Source organism: Larus michahellis, chromosome 1, assembly GCF_964199755.1.
Source record: "Larus michahellis chromosome 1, bLarMic1.1, whole genome shotgun sequence".
NCBI classification, from domain to species: Eukaryota; Metazoa; Chordata; class Aves; order Charadriiformes; family Laridae; genus Larus; species Larus michahellis.
In genome coordinates, this window is record NC_133896.1 from 57,568,367 (window position 1) to 57,594,814 (window position 26,448).

The window sequence follows — 26,448 nt, forward strand, 5'->3', positions numbered from 1 at the left end:
CCAGGGATCTATCTCCAGCTCTGCTTGTCCTGTTTGTCAACAGAGCGGTCCAGTGAATTTGCCAGCAATTACAAAGACTCAGTCAACTTAAGGCACTCGCTTTTGTCCTTTTTTTTCTCCACATTAGATTCTATCTGTCTGCTCTAGTACTCAGTCAGGCTGTTGGCCACAAGGCTCTTTCAATACTACCCTGAGACACAATAAGAAGTGATTTCTGCAGGATTATAATCAAGGGTTTAAAAGAGAAACTGGTGCCTCTTTCTCCCCACCTTCATTAACATCTCTGGATCTCACAGAGATAAACTGCCCTGAAATATATTCCACTAAAAAGAGAATGGACAAGTAACCTTCAAAACCTGGCCTGATCATACTCAAAAGAGGATTGGACTGGATGTATCCCCATTAACTGACTAGAAAAGCCTTTGTTGCCAGACATCTTTCTTTGCTTCCAGCTAACTGGACCAAAGTTTGCTGAAGTCTTTCAGTGTAATCATCACTTTCCACAGTAGAGAAAATCTTGAATTAGACCCATTTTTGATACTACGTACTTCTACCCTGGTGCTGATAATGCCAGAAGGAGAACACTCCATACCACTGTCTTCTCCCAACTCCAACTTTTCTTTCTCTGGACTGCATCAACCAATAGACAGTGAGGAAACTACAGGTTAAAAAGAACTTTGATAACAGAATTACATCAATAACTTCTACTGCAAACACTTTACACCAGAACAAAAAAATAAACTGCACTGCCTAAAGATTTCTTTGCATGGTACAGCATCCTCCTCACTAATGCTTCTTCTCTTATAATTATGTTGACCAGCAGAATTAAGACCAGACCTGGTCTTAAAAATTACAGATCTCAGGCCTTGCTGTACAGCAAGTGCGATTATAGCCCACAGACCTATCTGAGACTAAATATAATCTTTCTTGAGAATTTGAGAAGAGCTGGGACTTTACTGCTGTTCAGCTGCAACAGAACATTGTGAGCTTTGACACGCAGAGAACTTTCGTTGCAGTGCCTCTCATCATGAAATATGTGCCTACGTAGACAGAACAAGGCAGGGGAGGAAAGACTGGGAAGAGGAACGTAATTCTTTATTCCATTTCTGGGGGGTGGGCTACACAAAAGATTAGGCATAAAAGTGAGATAAGTTCATATACTGATCTGTCACAGCCATCAACATTCTCAACTGGAGAAAAAGAAGAAAATGAGAGGAAAAACAAGGACAATGCACATGACAAAAAGAGGAACAAAAAAGATAAAAATAGGGATGTGTAGAAACAATCAAATGTAAAGAAGGATTGGGAAGAATCCACCCCTCCTCTAAAGACATACATTGCATTTCCAAACTTGACCCACATGTGTCTGGCTATCTAATTTATGAGAGACGTGAAGCTGACCAGCCAGCAGGCTGGCCATAAATTATGTCTCTTAGATAAGCCAAAATGATTTACATTAGGAGAGGGGAAGGGAAAACTGACGAGTAAGAATCTTGCCCTCGTGGGCACTGCCTGGGATATACTGTATTGGCACTTAAAATCTGCAGGTGTCCTGAGGTGGCAATATTCCTTGCCAAGACCTCTCCATTATAAAAGCTGATAGATCAGAGCCTTTTTTACACTGCCTGATAGCATGGCTGCCTAGCACAACTACACTTTCAGATCCCTGATACTTGCAAGCTTTGCTCAAATCCTTGCTTTTTCCTCTTCTTTCATATAACTTCATTGTTTATCTCCTTTATTTCTATATATATATGTATGCACTTTTTTTTTCTTTTTTTTTTTGCATTAACAAAGCAGTAGCCAGTAGGTCAAGAGAAATTATTTTTCTTCTCTACTAAGTGCTTATAAAGCTGTATCTGGAATACTATCACTAATTTTGGAGCCCCCAAAACAAGAGAAATATTGACAACCTGGATAAAGTTCAACAGAGGACAAATAAGGGTGGAGACAAGAATCACAAGTCGCAACAAGGCAAAGATCTCCTTGGAAATAAGAAAAAATAATTCAACAGCACACTAGAACAACGTCCCAGAAAGGCTATGAGGTCTCCATCCGGGGAGATTTGCAAACTTTGACTAGACAAGCTTGATCTTTTATATTAGCCCAGCTTCGAGCAGGCCATTGCATAGATGATGTCCAGTGGCCCCTTCTAACATTATTTATTCTATGTTCAGATACCAGATGCTATCTTCAGCTAACCAAAGTCTCCATCAGAGTTACTGGTCACTTTATCCAAGACAATATGCTTGCCATAAATTAAAATCTCACAGGCATTTGGCAACTGTGAACGTTTCAGAAAGTCTATGGTACAGTGCTATAAAATTAAATTTCATGTATAAAAAGAAAAAAAAAGGAATGGGAGGAAACACAAGTTCTCCTAAAAACAAGACTTCTAAAAATATTAACTTTAATAACTTCATAGCGAAACATATTGGTGGATATTCAGATTGGATTGACAGTAAGAAGCAATCAACTGACCTCTGTGCCTTGCTTATACTACCTACTTCATGCACCTACAAATTCTTTTCTCTTTGAACACCAACTTTTCCCTCCTCACCATTCCCCCTTGTGGCACTCATCCCTCTCCTAACCTATCTTCCTCCCCAACCTACTTTCCTCTCCATGTCATGTTTTTTTTGTCTTTTTTTGATCCCTATCTCACCCTTTATTCTAGTCCTAAATCTCTGATCCCGAGTCAGAAAATAATTCTTCAAGGCACCTCCCCTAAAGAGCAGCTAAATATTTGGCTTTGGGCCCGTTCCTGCTTTGTCAGCTCTCTCTTGTCAGCAGGTGTATCAAGTGTGTGAGGAAGCTTTGGAATGACCAAGAAGCCCATAAACTGACCTGGTAATCCCAGGGAAAGCCTGGTCTGCATTAATGATCATGTAAAATAAACAAGAGAGTTTGATGCCTAAAGTACCATGGAGCAGCCTTCTTTAAATGGTGTCTGACGCATCAAGTATTCGGTGCTTGAAATGGAGGGAGGAGGGGAATTTGGCTACCATGAAAATGGGTAGAGAGACTAAACTTATGCACCACACAAGCACTAGACCTGCAGTAATTTTATTAGCTATAAATATAGTTCTTCAGTCTTTCTTTTGCCTTAATAGCTTGGCTCCCATTACCTTCAGTCTCTTTATTCTTGTTAGTGCTGTGACCTTTAGACATCAAGAGTTTTACTGTAAGAAATAGATTGGTTATAGAAACTTAGCATGCCTGCCTATATGTCTGACAGTGAAAAAAAGGATGAAGACAAATGTACACAACTTGAAATTGGACTCTTAAGACCATTAACTAGTGAGCAATCAGAAAGGCTGCAGAGTTATAAAAACATGTCTGGTTCAGAGAACAAGAATCACAGAAGATAACACTTTCACCACATAACTACATAAGTCCAACTGGTATTTCAGAGACATAATTTGAAAATTCAGTGTAATTTTGCTCTCAGTTACACAAAAGTCACTGTTCATGTACGCTTACCAGTCCACATCATGATGTAACTATACAAAGAGTTTATGAACATCAGAAATCTTTATACTAGAAAAATTGTTATTTTCTCTCGCTCATGATTCATCAGAGCTGACCTGTATTTCTACTCTGAATACTTTCTTTCCAGTAGTGCTTTATTCCATATGTTGCAGAAAAAAAAAAAAAAAAGAAAAAAGAAAAAAAAAATTGAATACAAAGCACACTTCCTTGCCATGGCAACATAGTTCACATTTTTACTTCTGCTGGTGATTGTCTTATGCTTTCAAAGACCACCAGATTTAGCTAGGCAAAGAGCAGATACTCTGCTTTTACTTATAATCCTTCTTCAAATCTCAATAAACTCTTTGCTGAAATAATAGCCATCCAGCTGCTAAACCCACAAGATAATTAAACACTGTGAAAGGACATTTCTTTTTAAGCAGATTTAAATTTTATCAAATGATTACTCCATCTTAATTTGAATAATAATTATTCAAATACTTTTTTCTTTTTAACCTTTTCTCACCTAACTCCTTTCTTGGGCCCTTGGGCAATAGAATGTAAAAATGTAACTGTGGGACAGCAGAAAGCTGCGTGAAGAAGGCAAGAAAAAAAAAAAAAAGGCATGAAATAGTTACTGGATTCTCATTTAGGCTCCAAATCTGGCTTCAGATGGACTATTCATAGTTTAAAAGTTAGGCATAAAGCAGAACGCTGTGCAAGATCACAGTGCCTTTGACACAAGAATTGTTCCTTGCTACGAGACATCGAAGTACAATACTTAACGAAAGGCCTAAGTGACAGCTGGGTCTACAAAATGTGAAGCAATATGAACAGAACTGAGAAAGAAGCACTTAGGAAAAGAAGCTTCTAGTGATTTCTAATAGGTCTATTCTCCAAATAAATATCTGACTGAGTTTTCTTGTGTTGATTTGGTTTCAGTCTGCATTTTTGGCTGCATATATGAAGTACTGGTCACTTTACTATCCACAGAGTGTGTTAAGAAGATGTGGTAGCCACGCTTAAGAATTCAGACTTGAATTAATGCTGCCACAGAAGTGTAAAGACTTTATCTAAACATGACAGTCTATGAAAAAAAGATGTAATGGGGAAAAGGAGTTAACAATAGCTATTTTTTATGGTCTAGCAAACTATCTAGAACTACAGGAGAAGGGTATTTGCTATATGGTATTACTTCCAATCAGGATATCCTTTCCTTCACTTTGTAAAGGGATCAACTCTCTTAAATACTTACACATCTGGTTTTCTTTCTCCAAGTGTCTTTATCTACAAAAATCCCTTCTCGCCTGAAAGCAACCTATTTATTTCTCTAAACTCTGGCTGTATGGTGTGCTACCATTCTAAGGGAGACTTTAGCAGATGTTTTTGTTTTGCTGTCTCATCTTCAGGCTCCTTTTAAGGAGCTATTAGTCTTTAAGGATCCCTAATCCCCCAACTAAATTTATCAGCAGTTGATTGCAGCCAAGAGTTAGTTAAGCTAAATTAAACTTCGAAATCCCTGTACAGTGTATCAGATGCACTTCTGGTAGGAGAGGTGGAACAGAAAGCTCCAAGTGTTCCACTTACCAAGAGGTAGGAGAACCGTGCTTTTCTCTAAAGGTTTCTCAAAGCTGCCACACATTTTTCAAGATCACCACAATCTCCCTGATTTTATAAGAGCAAGAATTGAACTATTGAAACAACTTGTCCTTTAATTCCGTAGCAGGTGTGTGCATGTATACATGTGCATAAATTCACACAGAGCAACTTGTCCTTTAATTCCATAGCAGGTGCGTGCATGCATACATGTGCGTAAATTCACACACAGGTACATACATTCCGCTACAAGTGTGTATATTATATATGGAGGAGGTATATGTACACACACACTTAGGTTAAGGCTGCATGCATGCCGAGACATCCATTCCAACTGACACACATGTGGTGAAAAGGTATTAATCTACATATATCAATATATCTCACATACGCACATGTATCTGTTCCCCAGTCTTTGTCCTCACACTATCAGCCAGTCCCTTGTTTGCTTCTCTCACTCACACTCATAAATAATTATCAGAACAGATATCCCTCCTGCTCTCACTCCTGCTTTTAGTGAGTAGTAAAATACAGTGTCTTAAATAATTTGCGTGTCAACATCAATAATTGGTCAATTTTGATTACAATATATGATAATCCCTTATTATTCCAGAACTGTGAACTTCTATGGCTCTTCTATGTCACAAGGAGGACAATTATATATCCCTACACACACAAAACAAACAAACAGACACACAAAACAGAACATAAAAAGGGACAATCCAGTATGTACTCTTCCTTAAAAAGAAAAAAGCACATAGAAAAAACATGGATGCTTAAGAGGAAATGGCATAAGATACAGATTTTTTATGTGTGGGAAAGCAATTGCAATCTAAACCATCAGTAGTTTTCAGAAGGCACTGATATATAACAAGAGATTAGAACCCACATAGACCGATATTGTCAATCAAATTCCTAACATATTGGGCTTCTCTCTACAAGGTAATTATTCAGTGGTACTAATTGATCCTTATGTCTTTGCAATTTCTGTAAAAAGCTCTAGAAGAGGGGCCTGGTGAAATTTCTCCATTAAAAACGGCAGAAAGAGTCCCAATGACAAATATGGAAGATGGCTCAGGTCCCAAAAAGACAACTGAGTTGAGACTACAGCTCTCTGGATGTAAAAGCAATTCTTGCAAAGCAGGTTACAGTAAACTGGTGAAACAAAAACAAATTTCCTCTCCAAAGACTTCATAGCATTTACTCTGAGGACACATCAAAGATATGTTTCCAAAATCATTTGTCTATCATTTTCACCAGCTTTTTTTTTCAGAACAGAAAGTGTGTGTGAGAAGTGTGATTTCTGATGTCTGTATCCCCATGGCTACTAGAAACAGCTAGAAAGGGAATTGGGCACATCACAGCACACAAAATGTCAGGTTAACAAATTCCAACACAACAGCTCAGAGAAACAGACGCTTGCTTTCTCCCACCTTCATCCTCCCATATCACACTAAAAGAAAAGGGGGAAAAAAAAAAAAGTCAACAACAGAAAACTAGCCAAAGCCATGTAAGGGAATCAAATATGTCCTTCAGAAATGTAAACCTCTCTAAAAATAGGATGAAAGGCTAAGCAAGTTGCTTGTTTTTACTCATAGCAGTAATAAAGGGTCCTTGTAAGGGATTCGCACAAGTTCTGTGCTGTTACAGTAGCATCTGTCTCCTCATTGCTGGAGAGAAATGGCGAAGAGGATTTAGAGCGTGTGTAACCTGAGAGAGAAATCATCTGTTATTCCCTCACAGGGCATTAGCAAACTTTCCCTCTCCTGGGAAAAGCAAGAGCCACTCTCCTTCCCCTGCCTCTTCCGATTACAGCTTTAAGCATTATTCTAATAAATTCACTTATGAATAATATTAATAATTAGAAAAAATTTAGCTCTATTAAGAAAGGGTAAGAGAAGCCCAACTGAAAAGAGACAATATTCTGTGCAATACACAGGGTGAACCTGGTAGCAAAGAAGAGGTCAAGTAACAAATGGATCCTCTCTGTGAAACGGATGATCCCGCTGCTGCGGGCAGTGAAACTGCTGTCACAAGCTGTACTTCTCACAATCAAGATCTAGAGCAACAAAAAAGAAGAGTATGGTCCACTTTGGAAGATATTATCCCAGGACAGGATGCAAGATGCAATTTCTTGTGCCACTCTATCGTGTGGTCTCATGCAAACTGTTGGTTTGTTGGTGTTTCGGTTGCCTGCCCTTTAACAGGAGAAAGTGTTGTTGGAACAATAAATCCCAAGACAGTCAGACAATAGTAATGGAAGACATGGAGGTACACTACCTCAGAGATCAATGAGGTTTTTAGTATGCCCTGCTACTTGTTCTTTCTTTCCCAAATTAGAGGGTAGAAACATCAACAGAAGTGCAGAAAAATAACAGAGATGATACATCTCAGCAATGTGCCCTTGTGGCCAAGAAGACCAATGGTACCCTGGGGTGCATTAAAAAGAGCATGGCCAGCAGGTCAAGGGAGGTCATCCTCCCCCTCTGCTCTGCCCTGGTGCCACACCTGGAGTACTGTGTCCAGTTCTGAGCTCCCCACTTCAAGAAAAACAGGGAACTGCTGGAGAGAGTCCAGTGGAGGGCTACGAAGATGATCAGGGGACTGAAGCATCTCTATAACGAGGAAAGGCTGAGAGACTTGGCTCTGTTTAGCCTGGAGAAGAGAAGACTGAGATGGGATGTCATCAATGCTTATAAATATGTAAAGGACGGGTGTATAGAGGATGGGTCCAGACTCTTTTCAGTGGTGCCCAGGGACAGGAAAAGGGGCAACAGGCACAAGCTGGAACACAGGAAATTCCATCTGAACATGAGGAAAAATTTCTTTACTTTGAGGGTGGCAGAGCACTGGAACAGGCTGCCCAGAGAGGTGGTGGAGTCTCCTTCTCTGGAGATATTCAAAACCCACCTGGATGCGTTCCTGTGCAACCTGCTCTAGGTGACCCTGCTCCGGCAGGGGGGGTTGGACTAGATGAAGGTCCCTTCCAACTCCTACCAGTCTGTGATTTCAAAGAGGCAAAATGCTGCCAATCAGCACATCACTTGTACCTTGTGAGTCTCTGTTTCATCCAAAAGCAAGATATTAATGATCAATTTACTGAAATATCTCATTCTTTTTCAAGACAGCAGCTTATGTGTCCCACTGATATCAAAACTCAAATATCTCCTGATATCAAAACTCAAACTGCTTCATACAAATAACTGCCAAAATCCCATAGCATGAGTTTAAAGTGCTGTTGCGTATCATTTAGATCTGTACCACATGCCATGTTAATGCTCCACTTCTAGATTAAAACATGTATTTTACCTACACAAGGAATATTCACAAAGTTTTGAAAGGAGTGCAAAAAGTCCCTGCAATAAGGTGATTTATGTAAGAGACCACCACTGTGAACCTTTTTAGGAAGATGAAACAATACAAACATCCAAGAAAAAAAAAAAGTATGCCCATAATAAGCATCAATTCAAATGTGCAGAATATAGAAAATGCAAAGTAAGTTTCTATAAAATGGGTTAGTCCAATAAAACTATTTCTTATTTTGCAAATAATGTTTTAAAACATGGGAATAAACTCTTTTCACGTTGCCTAGGAAAAAAAAGAAATCCCCATACATAAGATTGTGAACAGGGTGATAAGATGATTATCAGAACGAATATCTAAAAGGCAATTGTAAGAAGTTGTGGTACACAGGTAATAGCAGGGAAAATATACTTCCCTTAGGAATACGCCAGTGAGTCTTTCTTTAATAAAATTCTCTCCAGAAGACAGAGGATAAGAATGCTACAAAAGATAAACTCAAATTTTCAATTTGACATTTAGCTCAGGGAAAACCCCAGATGCAGCAGAAGTGAATGCTGCTGAACAAGCTAACGCTTGAATGTCCGTCCATTCTCTGAAGAAGTTTAGCATAGGTAACAAGAGTAGAAATTTCCTTCCTGCAGTTCTCCTTTTAGGCAACCTAAAGAGATAAAGAAGAGAAAGTACTGGAAAATTCAGTGTTTGGGTCTGATTCAGGCTGTGAACTACATGGAGATATTCTTTTAGTGCAAATAAGTTTGTTTTGTGTCTATCTGTTTATTAACAACCAGACCGGGGCTGTTCAACTCATTTCATCAGGGTGACTGAAACACAGTCTGTAGTACACAGAACAATGACTTTTATTTACTGATATCCTCCTTGGCTGGATTCAAATCATGACCTAAACATGAGAAGATTTATCTCATTTACCAACCATGTAAGTAGAAGAATTGTTTTCTGATGAAATATTGACATTAAATAAACAGCTGACACTACCCTGGTCCTTTTCTGCTGCTAGTTATAGACTTTCATAGCCAGCAATTTCCACTTGGGAAGTTGGAAGGAAAAGCCCCAACTTGCCATTTGAGCATCACTGCTATAAAATTCTTTCCACTTGCCGTTTATCCAGAAAGATATGACTCCTTTACAAACCTATGACTTTTAAATCCATCTCACTGTGCACTAACAGCTCCGAAACAAATTATAAGAGTGTAAGAAAAAAAAAAAAAAAAAACAACAAAAAAACCACAACAGATTCATTAAAAAATAACTATCAAAATTTGGGTTACCACAGGATTCCAACTGCTAAAACTAAAGTCAAATTTTCCCAAAAGCTGTTTACCCTGATCTAAATGCTTTGACTGCTCTCCTACCAGCAGCCTAGGATAAATGGGAATAAGTAATGAAGCCGTCTTTCTGCTGTGCTAGTTTTTCTGGAATATAACCCCTGTGGTAATAATTACATGGGCTTATCCATCCCAGTGTGAACAACACCAGAGTGTCAATTATGACAAATGTCTGATACCCACAAATGTCTGTTGTAAAGAAAACCGTTTCCATTCTCTTAACCTTGGGGTCAGGCTTTCCCAGTGGGACTAACAGCTTTTTTTCCTGCTGTAAGTATCCATTTGAGAGTTGCTAAGAGGTGTTGAGATACACAGACCTACTCTTTCAGCACTAGTTTTTTTCTTGTGTGGTAATCTGAGCGTAACTCACACCAGGGCTTTACACAGAAACACCTATCGCTGTTTTTCATTTGTATTATCTCCTTTGGGTGATACTGTTCAAGACATTTGACTTTCTTTTCCACACCATTTGCGACAAAAGCTGTAAAGTCCCCAAAGCCCACTGGTAGCATGGACTATTAGTGACCTACTTCTAGCCTCTGGGGTATCTCTTGTAGCCATTCGCTGTTCCCAGCTTTTGAGACAACTATCAGAGGAGCCGTACGTGAAAATGGAACCACTAAGCTCTGATCTTAGGAATACAGACTTCTCTCAGGCAAACCAAAGAATAGTCCATTGCACGGGCTATGAAGAAGTAATGGAACCTAAAAAGCCTGAATCAGTCTGATATACTCTATCTGGCAGAAGGAAAATGACAATTAGTATATACAAAACAACTGACATTTTCAGTCACAAGGTAGTAGTGTAAAATATGTATTTACCTGAAAATAAATATGCTCATACGCAGCCTAAAGAGGGCATATATGAACTCAAGAGCAGCATGGAAGCAGTCACAGTAAACATGGACTGAAGTTTCCTGTTTTATATTAGAGAGGAAAAAGATGTTTTTCTATGGGTACTGTGAGTCATTCTTTTAACTGATTTTTTTTTCATATACGTTCTGTCCACCTGATCCTTCCACTTTTCACACATGTGTGGTATTATAAATTACACTGAGGTAAATAAGCTAAGAACCACCATACCGGATCAAAATAAGTTTCCTCTAGTTCTTTAACCCAGTATCCAGTTCCCAGCAGTGGACATACACAAAAGCCTTTGGAGGAATCTAAGCACATGGTAATCACATTATGACACTTTCCCCTAATCCTACCCCAAATCCCAACCACTTTAGGTCAGGAACTTCACAAAGCTGGATGTGGCCTGTATGAGTTTAGTAACCTTTGATGGATTTCTCTTCCAAGAATTTGCCCATTCTCCTCTCCAACGCGTAAAAATTGTCAACATCACAACATTCTCGGCAGACTAAATTTCATAAGCACTACATTCTTTGCTATGTAAATGTATCTTTTGATAAAGCTACAAGTTGTACTCACCAACATGAAAGGTTTAGCGGTACTTTTACCAGGAGAGATTCGTGCTAAAATTCTGGACAACTTCTAATGTGGGTTTTGACATTTCATCTTCCTAATAATTCCCAATTGTGTGGTGGGAAAGAGAAAAAGAAATTACAACGGATGAGCATCCCAATTAACGCTGCAGTGTATATGTCTTCTAAAGGGGAAGCCCAGCCCTAATGTTTTCCTGAATTAACCTGATTGAGATTATAGTAAATGTGTAACCACATTACTGAAACTGATGAGTGCGGTAACACAAACTTCCTCCCTAAATTTTATCATTTCACATAGGTGGACTCTCAGTGATCCTGTTGCCACAACTCCGCATGTCTTTCAGCTTCAGGCAGATTTGTACAAATAACCTAGAAGTGTCAGGTTTTGATTGTATTCTTCTTACCACCAAAAAAAGAAAAATCCCAACAACAAAACCACTTTCAATTAATGAATGACTTGACATATACCAAAGACCTCACTGTATGCCCAACAAGGTCATAAAGCCGCTTGTCTCTTTGTAAATAAGCCTTAGTAGGAACTAACTGAAAGGATAAGAAAGGATTTCCACTAATCAGGATTGCTTTCACATGGCTGAATTACACATAGGAATCACAATGACTAGCCCGGCATTTGCTCTCCTTTCACTAGTGGACAAATGCACTCATCCCAATGGAACAGACGGAAATGGAAATCACACTCCAGTAGCCAAAAAGACGGTTCTACAGTCCTTATCCTCTCTAAGCTGCCAGAAGAAGGTGAGAGAGAATAGTTGTTCTGCCAGCTACCAAATGGAAATAGAGCACCCAGCTAACCACCATGAGATGCTGGTATCTCTAAACCAGAATCTAATCTTGGGACAACATCAAGGGTATGTGATATGTGAAAGTGTAACGCAAACCCCACATCACTGTATTTAGCGAACAGGGTGCTGTGAAACATACTGCTCCAAAGGCAACACAGCTGTTGGTTGAAACATTTGGACCCACAAGAGTCAGCTATCTCACATTGTAATTAAATACAAAGTCTCACCTGCTCTGAACTAGGGTACAGACACAGTGTTTGTGAGAAATAAAGCTACCTGAAAGGTAATATTACTTCCCCTACTGCTGTAGCACACTGAAAATTCAAAAACCACTACAGGAAGTGTAATAAAAATAAATAAGAGAGAGAACATTAAACTGATTGAATTAGCCTTTGTCATGTTTGATTCAATAAAGCTTCCTCTTTAGAAATTATCTAAAGCTGCTGGAGATTTTCCATTTTATCATAGAACTCGGCATCAAAATGATACTGGCAGTAGAGAAATATTTTTAAATATTCTTATCCTGTACATACCTCAATTATCTTTCCTCCATTCCAGGATCAATTAATCAAGGTAGAAAAAAACAAATCTCACTTTTGCAGCACCTGCCTTTCCCAAAAGATAATTTCAGTTGTATCACAACAGCCTTGGTTGCTCTTTAACCTAAGAACTGCAGGATTTGAGTCCTGAAACAGAAAATACTCTTTTCTTTACTCACAAATATACTCCCGATAAATGTGATTCATAGGCCTCTATGAAATGATTCTTCTTGCCAGAAAAACATTAAATATCAAGAAAAGTGTCCCCAGACGGATTACAGAATGGCAAATAGGCCTCAATGGCATTTTTATTGTTGTTATTATTGCTTGACAGAGTAAAAATAGAGGTGTCTTCAAAGGTGTCTTTCCCTGGAATGAGCAATTCAGCATAAAGAGAATTTATATGCCGAAAAGGTTACAGTCAATGTATTATGACTGTATATATAGTATCTCTTCATTTACAACGCTCCGCCTCTCCTAAGAAAGCTCAGGTTGTACATTTTTTAGACTTCTACAAGCGCCTTGTCCATTAGGGCCCAGAATGCGGATTTTTGGATGCCCCAGAAAGCTGTTGCTTGCAGGAAAAATTATTTCTGCCTTCCTTCAAGGCCAAGAAGTAAAGCTGAATGTTGCAGCTTTACATGCGGGAAGCAGTTTAGGGCTGTTGTCTCTTGTTTCGAGTGGTATCTGCCGGGGGTAAAGAGAGAAAAGGACTAACTCCTGGATGTAAGTTAAGTCTTCGCTTTCCCTCTCTCTGATGAGGAGGCTGCATCTTCCTATTCGCATCCTTCTGAGCAGAGTCCCAGCTCCCAAACTGAAACCTCCTGATTCATCGTGATGGATCTCCCTGACACTGCCACCTCCATTTGATGGAAGATGAAGGGCCTATTTGCCCCCAAATAGCTGATTCATCCCTCCTGCCTCTACCCTTAACAATAAAGTTTCAAGTGGACCATCAGTTTGCCGAGGTAACGGGTTTTCACAGCCAGGGCAAGGTGAGTGCCAAGGATTATTAATAGTGTTCCTTGATTAGTTAAGGGAAAGATTAATGTGACACCGCCACCAAAATCCCTGAATATGTGATACCAGTGAGAAGTGGGTATCACCTGCTAAAAATAGAAAGAGCAGGGGAGATTATATAAGTGGGGTTCCTACCCCGAGTTCCACCTCTTTTTGACCACCTCCATATCTAACACCCTTTTCAAGCGTGCTTAGGAGAGAACCAAAAGGTAAGTAGCAAGAAAATGTTCAAACTTCCACAGCAAACGAGGATTCGCCCGCTCCCGGCAGGAACCCAGGACCTTCGCCCGGAGGAAGGCAGATAAGGATCTCTTCCATCACTGCGACCCTATCCCCTGCCCACAAACAAAAGCCCAAGGGCAAAGAGGTGCAAATCTTCCAAACACAGAGGAACGGCTTCCCGCAGAGAAGTCTGAAAACGAGAAGAAAGGGCTATTAAAAGGAAATAGGTGAACACATTGAGGGGGATCGAGGAGAACAGGAGGGGAGAAAGTGAGAAAATGGAAATAACAAAACAAGGAAGGGGAGGGGGGAAAGTGAAGGAGCACGCGAGCAAGGACTCGGGGAACACAATTTACTGAAATGCTCAGTCGTGAACCAAGGGCAAAAACCAAAACACGTCGCAGAAGTGAAATCTCTCTTTATGCACAGACGATAGTAAACGATGGGATGAAGTTGCTCTCCTTGGTGCGGTCATTAGGAAGATAAAGGAAACGTGTCACCTTTTTTTCAAAGGACTCCCGGCTTTCTGCTCGGCGTGGGGGCTTCTTGCTGTTCGTGCAATTCTCCCTGAATTGTTTGCTTTTGAGAAGGGCGTTTTGATTTCTACTTGATTTACTTGATCGTTTACTCTAGTAAGAATATCATCATTCTGGCGCCGTTGGAAGGGGGAGTTGATCTATGCGAAAGCTTCTGTGCAGACAACTTGGAAATCCACGGTGTGGATTTTGCAAATAGTTCGGGCGGGAAAATTGGCAAAATCTCAGAAATAAAGAAAACCGCGTCATTCATCTCGCAGGGATGATGAGAAAAAGGTGAAGGGTCGAGTGTGAAACTGCCAATTCGTGAAACGCCTTTTATATTAGAATAACATAACAGTTTTAACTACAGCTAGGTGGTTAAAAAGCTTCTAAAAGTTTGCTAGCTGTCCTTAAAAGGGATGCACCGCTGAGATCAGGGACGGGCCTCAGCCACCCCTCCGTGTTAGATCCCCCACTGTCCGCTTTGTGAACCTGTATGTCGCTGCTTTCACACTTCTGGCCACGGACGGTCCGGCCTCCCGGCTCCTGAGCAGGGGACGGGAAGCTGGGGGAAGTGTTATTTACGCTCCACAAACGGCTCCACCTGATCTCGGTTTTCTGGCACCTCTCACTTTTCGCCGTCACAGCACGATGAGGCCGTAGCGGCCCGACGGATCCGATGACGAGGGAAAGCGAAACGCTTGGCGCATCGTTAGGGATGCGGCGGGAGCTGCCGGGGCTGCCGTCCCCGGGACTCGGCCGCGGAATGCGGTTCCGACGGCGGGGAGCGACGCGCCTCTGGCCGGTTTGCTTGGCATGAGGCTAGTTGAGCCGATGGGCGTCTGCCAGCAGGGCAGGCAGCGCTGCGCATCGCCTCTGCCAGCCACCGGCTTGAGTTACGGCCGAGGGCAGCCCTCCAAATGTGCCCTGCCCTGTCAGCAGAGCGGGGCTGACACCGAAACGCGACTCAGCCGCAAGGAGAGCATCTTCCCTGGCCTCCCCGTCGGGGGGCCTTCCCGGTTGTAGGGACCTAAAAGGAGGATCCGTGCCTCCAAGAACGAGGAAACCTCAGCAACGGGTTTGCAAAAGGTTCGTAGGAAAGCAAAAGAAACCGTGGGGGCTGAGGTCCGGCTCCATTGCAGACCGCACCGATGCCGAGCGGAGCAGAGCAGGGAAGCGGGACGGCCATGTCGCATCAGGCCGCAGGCGTCTGCCCTGGGGACCAGGAGGGACTCTTCCCTCTTCCGCCTGTTAAGGAAAAGCAAAGGCACGCCAATTACAGAACCTCGTGCACATTGATTTCTCTTGTAAATACCTGTATATTGATGGGTCTACATTTAACCTAGGCGTAAAACAGAGTAACGACTGGGTTTTAACCTGTGCTACACCAGGCTTTTTCAACTCCGTTCTCCCAGCCGAACCCTGCTATAGCAAGCGACACGAGTAACCCGGGTACCGTCTTCATCGCACACCCTTTCACCTCTCAGCGCCGAAACAAGGCGGGCAGCTGAGCCGGAACTACCCCTGCGGAGCCCGTCTGCGGGGCTGGAGCTTATCTCGGGTCCAGCATCCGAGCGCACCGCTCCTCTTTCCCTGTCCATCGGGGAGAAGATGCGTTCAGCTTAGGGAGAGGGACTCGGCTCCTCCATCCGTCTCCTTGTTTGTCCTTGGAGAAAGCTAAGCCTCTCCTGTATCTCAGGAAATACACGGAAATAGTGTGGGGGGGGGAAGTTCCAGGGAGAGAAAAACGACAGTCCCTCCCACAACGAAGAGTCGCTGTTTAAAAATGAAAAGAAAAAAAAAAGAGGGGGGACCCCAATGTCACCTCCTCCTCCGTCCTTCTGCGCTGAGTGACATGCTGATGACTCACCCGTTATAGCTGAACTTGGGCCGCGCAGAAAAGGATGGGGGCTCGTACTTTTAAAAGCTCTGAGGAATCACTGACGGAGCGTCAGGAGTTTTTGCAGCAGCCGCCTCCTTTTCCAGGCCGCTCTCCCAGGACCAGGGTGCCACTGCGTCAGCGGGACCGGGCTGTACCCGCTGGTGGCAGCGCGGGGACCTCGCTGCCACCGCTCTGCCCTCCCCCATCTGTCCTGAAGCAGAGATGCCAATGCTCCTGCAGAGATCTGCCCTACTACTGGGCCCTAACCTTGGCTATCTCAGCCCAATGGCTCCCGCCCAAGCTCTGAGAACGAGTTGGACTACTTGCCATATGGGCACAGTTTCTTGGAGAAAAAAACAACCCTAGAAAACACATTACAATTCCTAAATCTTTCTGTTTTGGCGGTGTCGGGAAGTGCCCGGCCCCGCCTGAGGAGCCCGCCACTGCACAGGAGCTCCGCACGAGCATGTTGTCACCTCGCATCTCGTTTCACCATATCATATCGCGGAAGGCTCTGCAGCATATTGTGCATTACAAACGGGATCTGTGGGATTCGCAGGGATGTGATAATTAATTCAGCGAGGATGATGCTTAATATGGACTGGCCCGAAAGAAACGAGGTCTAAAAGGAATATGTGCGTGAAGGGGAGGGGGGAGGGAGAAGGGGGGGATGTTTAAAGTGTTTGAGCGATAAGGCAAATGTTCAAAAGCTACATTACATTTGCTTCCCGACCTCAAGAGCAGCTTGAAGCTTGGCATATGCTGCAGTTCCTTACTCATCACCGAATGTAACTGGTGAAGCTCGTCCTGACTTACTAAAGGAAAAGGCTCTGCTCTGCACCACCGGCTCTTCCACCGCACCCGAGAACTTGACCTTGGCACAACTCTTTCCCCTCCGGTATCACGACAGACTCTGGCGCTGCTCCAGTAAGGCTCAGGCTCCGACCTTCCAGGGAGCGACCCCCCCCACCTCGCGTCCTCCCCCACCCCGGTCCCCGCAAAAGGCATCCCCCGTCCCCTCTCTTTAGCCGAACCCTCGCGTCTGTGGACTACTTGGTGCTCTGCGAACTGGCGAGCGACAGCCCGTGGCACTTCTCCACGCAGAGCTATATAGCTGGCACGGCTCCAGCCTCTCCCGGTGTGCCATCCCCACACAGCACTGCAGCTTTGGTCATATGAGCAGAAATGATGAGAAAAGCACTTTTTAATCTTTTCGCACTTGCTTCCCTGTTCAAACAGTTGCAGGATGGCTATGACTGACGTGCTCAGCGCTGAGGATATCAAGAAGGCTGTGGGAGCCTTTTCAGGTGAGTGCTTTTTTTTTTTCTCCCCTCTCTTTTACTCCCTTTCGCCTCTTCAGCTGAGGATAGCAGTGTATTTATTTAAACTCGGGGAAGATTAAAGGATCCTGCTAGACAAAATATCAAATGAGGATGTGTTTTCAGAAGTGCAGTGAAAGCGTGACAGGTTTATCAGGTGCAGGGCTACATCCTCAGCAAAGTTGCTCTGCACATTAGAGAGGTGAAATACTTAAAGGAAGGCAAGCAGTAATTGCGGACAGACTCTGCTTCTACAGAGAGGATACTTTCAAAGGGAACAAAACCCACGGCGACCCGGGGTGGATTATATCTTGATGTGGGACAAGGAAGTCAGCCGTGGATGTCGGCAGCTTCCCACTGACCTCCGAAATTCAGTTTCAGGTATTATAGAACTGCTGTTTCTCGTTCCAAGGAGATAAGAAACCGCTCTTTTCTTACTTCCTGTGTGGAATCCCCGGGGTGGGCTTTGCTTTTCGGGATGGAGCAGAAAACAAGAGTAGAGCAAAAGGGTGCACTGCTCGACTGCAGAAGCTTTTTGCAGGACGAATGGCTGCGGCGATCCATGCTTCCCTCTCAGACCCCTCCGGCTTTCAGATATTCCCTGCCCTTCTAATTCATCGCGACCCCTAAACCGACAGCCAACCCTCTTCGCGGTTACAGGGATCCACGTAGTTAAGGTTGCTCCCGAGGAAACGCCAACAATGGTGCTGCAGGATGCACACGTTATATTTTCCCTCAAAACTACCTGGCTGATCCCACCACCCGGGAGAGCAGCCTCTTTCTGTCCTGCTCTGTGCGGTGACCTTCCCACACAGGCAGAAGCGCAAAACCCGCTGAGCCCGAATGAACTCAGCAGCCGGAGAGTCAAAGGGACCGACAAACTGCTTTGCTCCATCCAGCAGCTGCTTTTCTCATTAGCTTCCATTGTTCTGGGGTCTGCTCCAAGTCCCGGAGCAGGTGCAATTAGCAGCAACTAACGACAGATCTCAGTGAAGCGGATCCCGAAAGACTGAGCCTCCTTAATTTTACGTAATAGGAAAAGCTGCGGCGGGAATAAGGATGCAATGGGGGAAAAAAAAAGAAGTCCACAGCACGTTTTGGAGGTCACTGTATTGGATTCCTAATCCACACCTTTCTAATCCAGTCGTTAGGCTACATGGGTGGGACAAAAGCGGGTGCAGTTAAAGGACGGGAGAGGTGGAGCAGGTAAACTCATTTATCTCGGCTCCGATTTCAAGGGCTCTGGGTTTGTTTTTGGTTTTTGTTTTTTTTTTTTTTTTTTTTTTTCCTGCGCGCCGAGCGTGCCTCACAAGGTCTTGCAGGCAGCACACGGAACGGCGCTCCCTTGCAGTGTCTGAGCTTACAAACCACGACTGCACATACCTTTAGCGGTCAAAACGCAACACTGATTTCTAGTAAGTCTTCAGGAAAAAACGAAACAAAATTGAAATAGCCATGTGCTTGAAACACTTCTCGTCAATGCTAGGCTCCGGAGTTGAGCAAGAGCGGGGTTGTTGTTTTGTTGGTTTTTTTCCGGCGGTGTAAATGTCAAAAAATGACAGCAATCTAATAGTCAGAGTCCACTCTCAGATGACTGTTTTAGCGTAAAACTTAGAAAAAAAAAAAAACGGGGTTAAGGCACTGAAATGAGATCAAGCATGTTAGACTTCAGCTCCCAACTCTATCACAGGCTTCCTGTGTGACCTTGGGCAAGTCTCCATCCCTCTGTAGCTCAGATCTTCAGCTGCAAAATGGAGACACTGCCCCTCTGCCCCTTCGTTTATTTCACTTGGTCTCTGTGAAGCATGGACGATTACAGTGCCTATGTCTAGCTCTTACCACAACTGGGGCAGACGGTGCCTCCCAGGGTAGGACACGCAGCAGTACGGAAGAAAACCACAGGTATGCGTTGGTATACGTTTCAATGATTTCCCTAAGCAGTTCTCTGGCTTTTCATCTCCTACAGCGGCTGAATCTTTCAACTACAAGAAGTTTTTCGAGATGGTAGGATTGAAAAAGAAGAGCCCAGAAGATGTGAAGAAGGTTTTCCATATTCTTGATAAAGATCGAAGCGGCTTCATTGAAGAGGAAGAATTAAAGTAAGTAAAGATATGTCCTTTCTCATATAATCTTGCCTTAAGAGTCTATTTTCCTGTTTTCTTTTTCACAAGACTCCAGGTAATAGAATGCAATTCAATCTCTTGACTAGTATTTGTGTGCAATAATCAGTTGTTTGCTGATTATATGATCTAAAGTGTGTTGGAAGTAGCTAGCTGTAGCTTTTATTGCAGGACCCTGAAACACATGAATGATCAATACCTTGCAGGTAGTTCTTTGTTCAAATGCAGTTTCAGAGTAAAGCACTCCTGAAAGTTAAAGAAGGTCAATAACAGAAGATACAATCATAGACTCCAACTCAGATATCAAATCAGTGGTAAAAATACACAAAAAGTGAAACTGTTCTGGAAAAAAAACTTTCCTTTTTTCCATGCCTCCTCTTTAGGTTTGTACTGAAGGGCTTTACCCCAGAGGGAAGAGACCTATCAGACAAAGAAACGAAGGCTCTTCTGGCTGCTGGAGATAAGGACGGTGATGGTAAAATTGGCGCTGATGGTATGTGATTAGAGGAGTAAACTTTGACAGTAACATTGGAATATTACTCTTATATACAAGGACTGAGGAAATCTAGGAATCACTGGGGGCTGTGACCTTCTGAAGGGCACAACTTGGATTTAATGGAATGCCAAGTCCTGCTACATTTGCCATACCTTGCTTGCAGGCTTTAGGGGGAACAGGAGCCAAGTTCTGACACTAGAGGGGGCAAGAGTTTACAGAAATCTAGATAACAGTTAAGGCACACTACAGCACAGGACTAAGTGGCGATCCAACTTCTACTTCAATTGGTTTAATTTTTCTGTTGATTTCAGTGGAGTGCGGATGACTCGGGCTTGACTATAAAACTTAGAAAAGAGAAAGAAAAAAAAAGCTGAGTACCAGCATTTCTGCTTGATGATTAGTAAATAGGAAAGTAATGCATGACTTAGCAAAGCAGTGCTCTTAAAATTCAAAGTACAGTCAGTTGCTACCGAATTTCTATACAGTAGCTGTCTACCCATCTTTTGCCAGTGTTTATGTGGGCCTTCACAGCTGAGAAAGCTTGTCACTCCCTTTCACTAAACATAAGAACTACAAGAAAAGAACAACTTTTCCTCTCACAGCATTGCTTAAAAAATTACTGCTGTTTTCTGTTCCTCCTTGGGATGAATCAAATTAGCCCACATACAACATTTTTCCTTTTTTCTCTTTCTTCTGTATCCCCGAGACACATTGGAACAGACATGAAGAGATGCATTTCTGAATTAAATCTTTCCTTATTGTAGGAGATAGTAGCAGAGGTTTGTGGTCAGAGTACTAAATCATCTAGGCAGCAGGCAATTGCTAAGTTTTCACCATATTGACAAGCCATATGATAGGGTGAAATCTAAAAAATATCTAAAAAAACCTCACATCTCCCTGTGTTACCTGATCTCTGGGATTTGTAAAAAATGTTGCCTCCAACTAAAAAGCAATTAAAAAAGGAATAAAAAGCAAAATAAGGTAAACTAACATAGGTTCCCAGTTCAGAAGCTGAAAAAGTGACGTACAAAATCACCCACTGACATATTAGTCAGGTAATATACTGGTGAAACTGCCTGTCCATAATCACACTGGCATATCAGTGACTACGATCCTTTTTCTAGAGTAAAGCCTGTTAATTTCTCAGGTCATGATTATAATACACTTGCAAAGAAGCAACTGTGAAACATTTAGGGGAAGTTCCTGCTAAACTTTAGCAGTGCTACTGAACCCGAGGAGTGTGTCGTTATTTGACATTTTGTATGCTTTATTATATGGGTCCTCCTTACTCCCATTAAAATTAGTGGCAGTGGTACTAAAATCAGTGGGCAAGATTTTAACAGGAAAACTTGATTCAGGTAAGTAAGCCTACAGCTGATCCACCAACCTCACATCAGATACATTTGCAGTTATTCCCGGAAGGCTGGAAAACAACAGCAGTACCAACTGGAATAAAAGAACGATATTGCAGAATGACTTTGGCTTATACAAGAGGATATAGCATTAACTTTTTTATTTAAGATTGACCATAACTTTTTTTTTAAAGTTGAAACAATGCCTGAAAGCCAGTACATTGTAAGAAAGCAATACGAAACACCTCTTCTTATCTCTTTCTTCTGTAACTTTTACACTTCCTTAACTTTGAACTGGAATTACTCTGAATTTATAAATGGTAATGAGAAGAGAACGAAGGGCCTTTTTCTTTTGCTTCTTCTGGTCATATCCCTACTATACAATATTATCTGTTTCTTCTCCATTTCTTAAATTTGGCTCCAACAGCAAATTGTTACACCAGAAAGACTTGAAATACATGCAAAGTTAACAGCTGGGACTGCGACCAAAGGACGAGGATGACAGATACTTTCCAGCATTTCCTTTGGTTCATAAATCCAATTCCAGATTATAACTACCTATGTAAACAAAATGTAAAGTCAGGAATGTATATCACATTCCTATTCAGTATTGCAATGCTGTATTTCTGTTGCAAACCATTTCTTTGTTTCCCTATAATTGAATTGTCAGGCCTCACCTTTACCCCTTGTTTCAAACATCAGCATCGTACACCATTAAATGATCACAAACATGCAGCCTTTCACAGGGGTTAATGTTAATTCCCTACATGGCCCTTGAACACTGTCCCTTGGGAGCCCATAGCACTTGTAGGAATTAATCTTCATGGATTTTTAACACCACAGAGCCATCTTTCTCAGACCTATCATCACAAACATTAATCTCAACCTAGTCAGCCTTCTTCCAGTTAGAGGCCTCACATTACAAATTTTCTCTTAGGTCTCGTGCTTTAAACCTTTTATCATTCCTGCAAGACTCTTCAGCTCAGAAATAGTTCCACTAGCTTATCTCTTGTCTGATCAAGATTTGTAATTTGTGGCTGATCTGCCACTTTCAAACAGTTGAAAATTTGCAGCCTGTTCATGCAAGACATGATCATCTTCTGTGTGACATTGAGCACCCTTCATCTTCCACTGATGTGAACAGAAGAGGATGAACAGGAAAAAAATTTCAGGACAAAGCCAGGTTACCTAATAAAACTACAAACATTAGCTTGCAGATTGGATTGGCAACCGATGCTGAAGCAGCTCTGTTAGCTTCAGGAGAACATTTATAAGAAAGAGGAGAAAAGAAAATGAAGATTTCTGCTCATAATGGTTTTTTTACTCTGTTTTGTGTATTAGTACTGGACATGCACATCATGACTTTCAGTTTCTTGATATTGACAGACTTGAATAAGTACATAGAGAATTTAAAATTCATGCACCGTAGACAGAACAAATCCAAATTTTTATCCCAGTAAGTCAAAATATTTTTCTTGATACAGCTCAACTTCTGCAGACATTTTAAAATATTTCACTTATTTTCTTTAAACATTGTAAAAATGAGACATCAAGCATTCAAAATTACAACTGATAAGTCATGATCTTGCCACAGGTAAAAGTCAAAACAGAAAAGAAAAATCTTTTGGAAGTCCTCCTCTTCTTATCCCTCTTTGTGCTCTTGTATCTTCTAAAATGAATTAGTGTAAGTCATTGCTTATGAAGTTTCCTAAACAGATTCGCTATTGTACGGATAATGTAAAAAACACAATCCGATGAGAGAAATCATTAGCCTACATGTCCTCTGTAATTATATCTGTCATTTCAGTAAAATACTACAGGGCATGCATTAGACTGCTATAAACTACTAAACTATACTGAACATAGTGAAACAATCCTCTCCTTTTAAGTCAGAGCTTTGACACAAGGTAGCTAGTAAATTGTTCTACATGACAAAATAGTCTAAACCCTTGTAATTTAAAACTATTATTTGTGCAAAGAAAGATATAATTTTGTTTGGAAGGAGAATTACGACTGGAAAACAGGATGTAGTCCATCACAAGGATTCTCTCATTAACCGTCCAGTCAGAGGCAATAAACATTTACAAAAATTACCATCAGGCAGGGGCTAATATACAGTGCCTTATCTCAGTTTTGCATATATATGAATAAACTTCGTAACAATGCCTCCAGAAGCCACCTGCATTTGGGCTAAGCTTCATGGGAAAATAAATAGTGAACTAGTTTATAAGATATTTCAACCGGAACAGCTTTGAAGTATTTAAAGTCCATTGAAAATCCTGGAAAAAAAGTATAAAGCGTATAGCAGTTATTCAAAAAGGAGTATTTTATGGTTTGCTGGCTATGAGAAAGTACCCGTGAAATATATTGCCATTAAGTGATAATATCACTATCATAACGTATTATAGAAAATATTTGGCTGCAAGTCTGAATAACCTTTTCCAAACATATTCCATAGATACAAATTATTATAAAAAGGATTTAATTTAGCTGTAACAAGCATGACAACTTGTTCTAATAGAATACGCATAGTTAGTTTTCCCTTTTGGAAAGGTTTCATCCATTGCAGTTCATGTTTCTCTCTGCAGGATTTATTCACACAGTGATTTAATAATCATAGCCTTTTTCAGTTTTTGCCCAGAACAGTCTAGGTTTCTACCACAAGTATTTTATGTTATCTCTTAAATTCAGTTTGCAACACTTTTGACCTATGTACCCACCGTACACAGGATTTATACATGTTTTGTGTTAAGTAATCTGCATCACTAATCCTAATTTGGATTTACATCTTTCAAAATGATGGATAAATTTGGATTTAATTTAAACCCTCTGACACTTTTATTTTCCAGTATGGTTTGTCAGCATTTGGCAACCTGTTTTTTGGAAACGTCGTCAAAAGTGGTATCTGTTTGTACACGCCAGTCAGTAAAGATCTCACTTTGTTAAGAGTTTAGCATTTTTCAACTGAACATTAGAATGTTCTTTAAAATGCCTAATTTTCATCTGTCTTTTTTAGTTGCAGGACATTACTCCTCATTATGGCAAACGTCAATAATTTTCCCTTCAGCCTTTACAGATGACTGCCTCCCCTGTTTGTCATTTTCCTCTCAGCTGATTATGTTAAACCTATAAACCACTCTCTCTGTATACCCTCTAATCCCTTTATCATCTTTGTTGCCGTTCTTGGGATTCCCTCCAGTCTGTCATTTTTAATGCTCTGAGGCACACACAACCATGCAAGGTATTCTCAAGTGTAACTGTTCCAAGGTTAGATGGAGTTAGGAATTATAACCTCCTTGGGTAATACAGTATTCAGAGTGCAGTATGCCAGGCAGCTATTCACTGGGATACAAATGTGCCTTTTCCATGCTTTATCACCCTGCTGAAAGGCGTTATACATACCAAAGCATAAAAAAACCCCAAAACACAGATAGATACATTTATGTAAATATTATGGGCGTAATGCTCATAAAAGCCACAGGGTAAAATCCTGGCCCTCTGAGATCATGGGAATTTTTCTTGTTATCACCAATGTGGTAGAGATTGCTACGTAGGTTTGTGTCAGGTTTTGTTTTTGTAATCTGTCATTTTCAGTCAATTTGCCATTACAAAATTGAGTTTAAATGTAATATATTTATAATACAGGGACATGAATGCTCTGAAAGACTCATTAATAAGTCTCTTTGCCAAACTCTGATATAAAGGAAATTTATCTCACTGCAAAATTAAATTTCTCATTCTTGCCTTCATCCCATTGAGATTTACAAAGGAATAACAGGGAACTAATCAAGTTCTTCAGATTAATAGCGGTGGACAGTCTTGACAGTCTGGCACGTATAACATATCTCCCTTACCCTCAAAAAATCCTTTCATTTCACTGTAAGATTTCCCAAGTCATACTTTCCCTTCAATTAACTTGGATTTCTTTGTTCTTCTGTTATTGTGATGTTTCTGCTACACCAGTGACTCTGTAATCATTGTAATATGCTTCCTCCTTCTTTACATTTTCTTTTTTAATATTTATTTTTTCAATTTTTCCTTTCTCCAGAATTTGCAACTCTGGTGGCTGAATCATAAAGGCTTTGACCAATGCAAACCCTTCACCCATCCTTCACTGCCCAATTCCAACCACCTCCTGCTGACTGCTTTGGCTCCTGTTCTATTTATTTATGTTATTTTATACTCCAGCTCTGTTCTCTGCAATCCTGCAACTCTGTAATTGTGCTGAAAGACACTGTTAAAATAATAAAGGTCACATCAATCTGGGCTTTATTCTCTCTCACTATAACTTGTTTCTTATGTCATGTAGGCTTGGCACATGCTGAGAGAAAAATTTACTCTTTTTGATGACATCCCTGCTGCTTTATCCTTCGCTAGGGTAAAGTGGGAATAAATTTAAAAAATTATTTGGGATAAAACATGCATATAATGAGTCATTCAGTCCAAGTTCTGAACTGTGGCAAAACTGACTGCATTATTTTTAAGCCATCCCTGCTAAATGGATGCATACTCATAGCCTGGAAAATCTCTAGTGATGGCAATTACCCAACTTCATTTGGCAGTTTGTTCTTTCGACTTAATCAGTGTTATAGCTAAAAAGTATTTCCTAATATTTAACCTACATCTTCCCTGCTGCATTTTGGTGATCGGTAAATTGATACTTGTCTGTATCATTTGTTAAATTTGCCTGGTGCAGGGGGACTTTTGGATAAAAGGTTTGACAGGAATATCAGTTGGTGCCAATCATGCATGGGATAACTTCGTAAACTATTAAAAAGCGGTCACTTCTGAAAACCAGGGTATGTTTACTAGTGATGTTACACAACTATCTAGGACAGAACAAACAGAATACTCACAAGAAACAACAGTATGAATTTCAGGAAAGTGGACACCAAGATTCAGGTCTGATGCTACTGTTGACACTCCCACTGTTAAAATTTTATTTCAAAAAATCCCATCAAAAATTATTTCGTCTAAAACTTTACCAGAGAATTGAATTCTTTGAGTTACATACAGG

The 26,448-nt window shown here is 41.3% G+C and overlaps 1 protein-coding gene across 2 annotated transcripts; it reads left to right on the forward strand.

Moving 5' to 3' along the window:
- Nucleotides 1-16,638: 16,638 nt before the first annotated feature.
- PVALB (parvalbumin) lies at nucleotides 16,639-25,697 on the forward strand. 2 transcript variants are annotated; one of them, XM_074579900.1, is made up of 5 exons: nucleotides 16,639-17,071; nucleotides 17,384-17,451; nucleotides 19,430-19,562; nucleotides 19,967-20,076; nucleotides 25,480-25,697. In XM_074579900.1, exons 2-5 carry the CDS (start codon nucleotides 17,391-17,393, stop codon nucleotides 25,506-25,508), a joined length of 333 nt encoding a protein of 110 aa, XP_074436001.1. In that variant the 5' UTR covers nucleotides 16,639-17,071; nucleotides 17,384-17,390; the 3' UTR covers nucleotides 25,509-25,697. The 2 variants fall into 2 exon arrangements, with proteins under 2 accessions (XP_074436001.1, XP_074435992.1); XM_074579891.1 differs by lacking the exon at nucleotides 16,639-17,071 and having other exon boundaries at nucleotides 17,365-17,451.
- Nucleotides 25,698-26,448: the final 751 nt, after the last annotated feature.

Bases quoted from the DNA above. Each gene is read 5' to 3' on its own strand.
- PVALB (XM_074579900.1), top strand. From the start codon at position 17,391: ATGGCTATGACTGACGTGCTCAGCGCTGAGGATATCAAGAAGGCTGTG. The intron at 19,563-19,966 runs GTAAGTAAAGAT...CCTCCTCTTTAG, and splicing joins ATTGAAGAGGAAGAATTAAA to GTTTGTACTGAAGGGCTTTA. The intron at 20,077-25,479 runs GTATGTGATTAG...TCCTTTCTCCAG, and splicing joins TGGTAAAATTGGCGCTGATG to AATTTGCAACTCTGGTGGCT.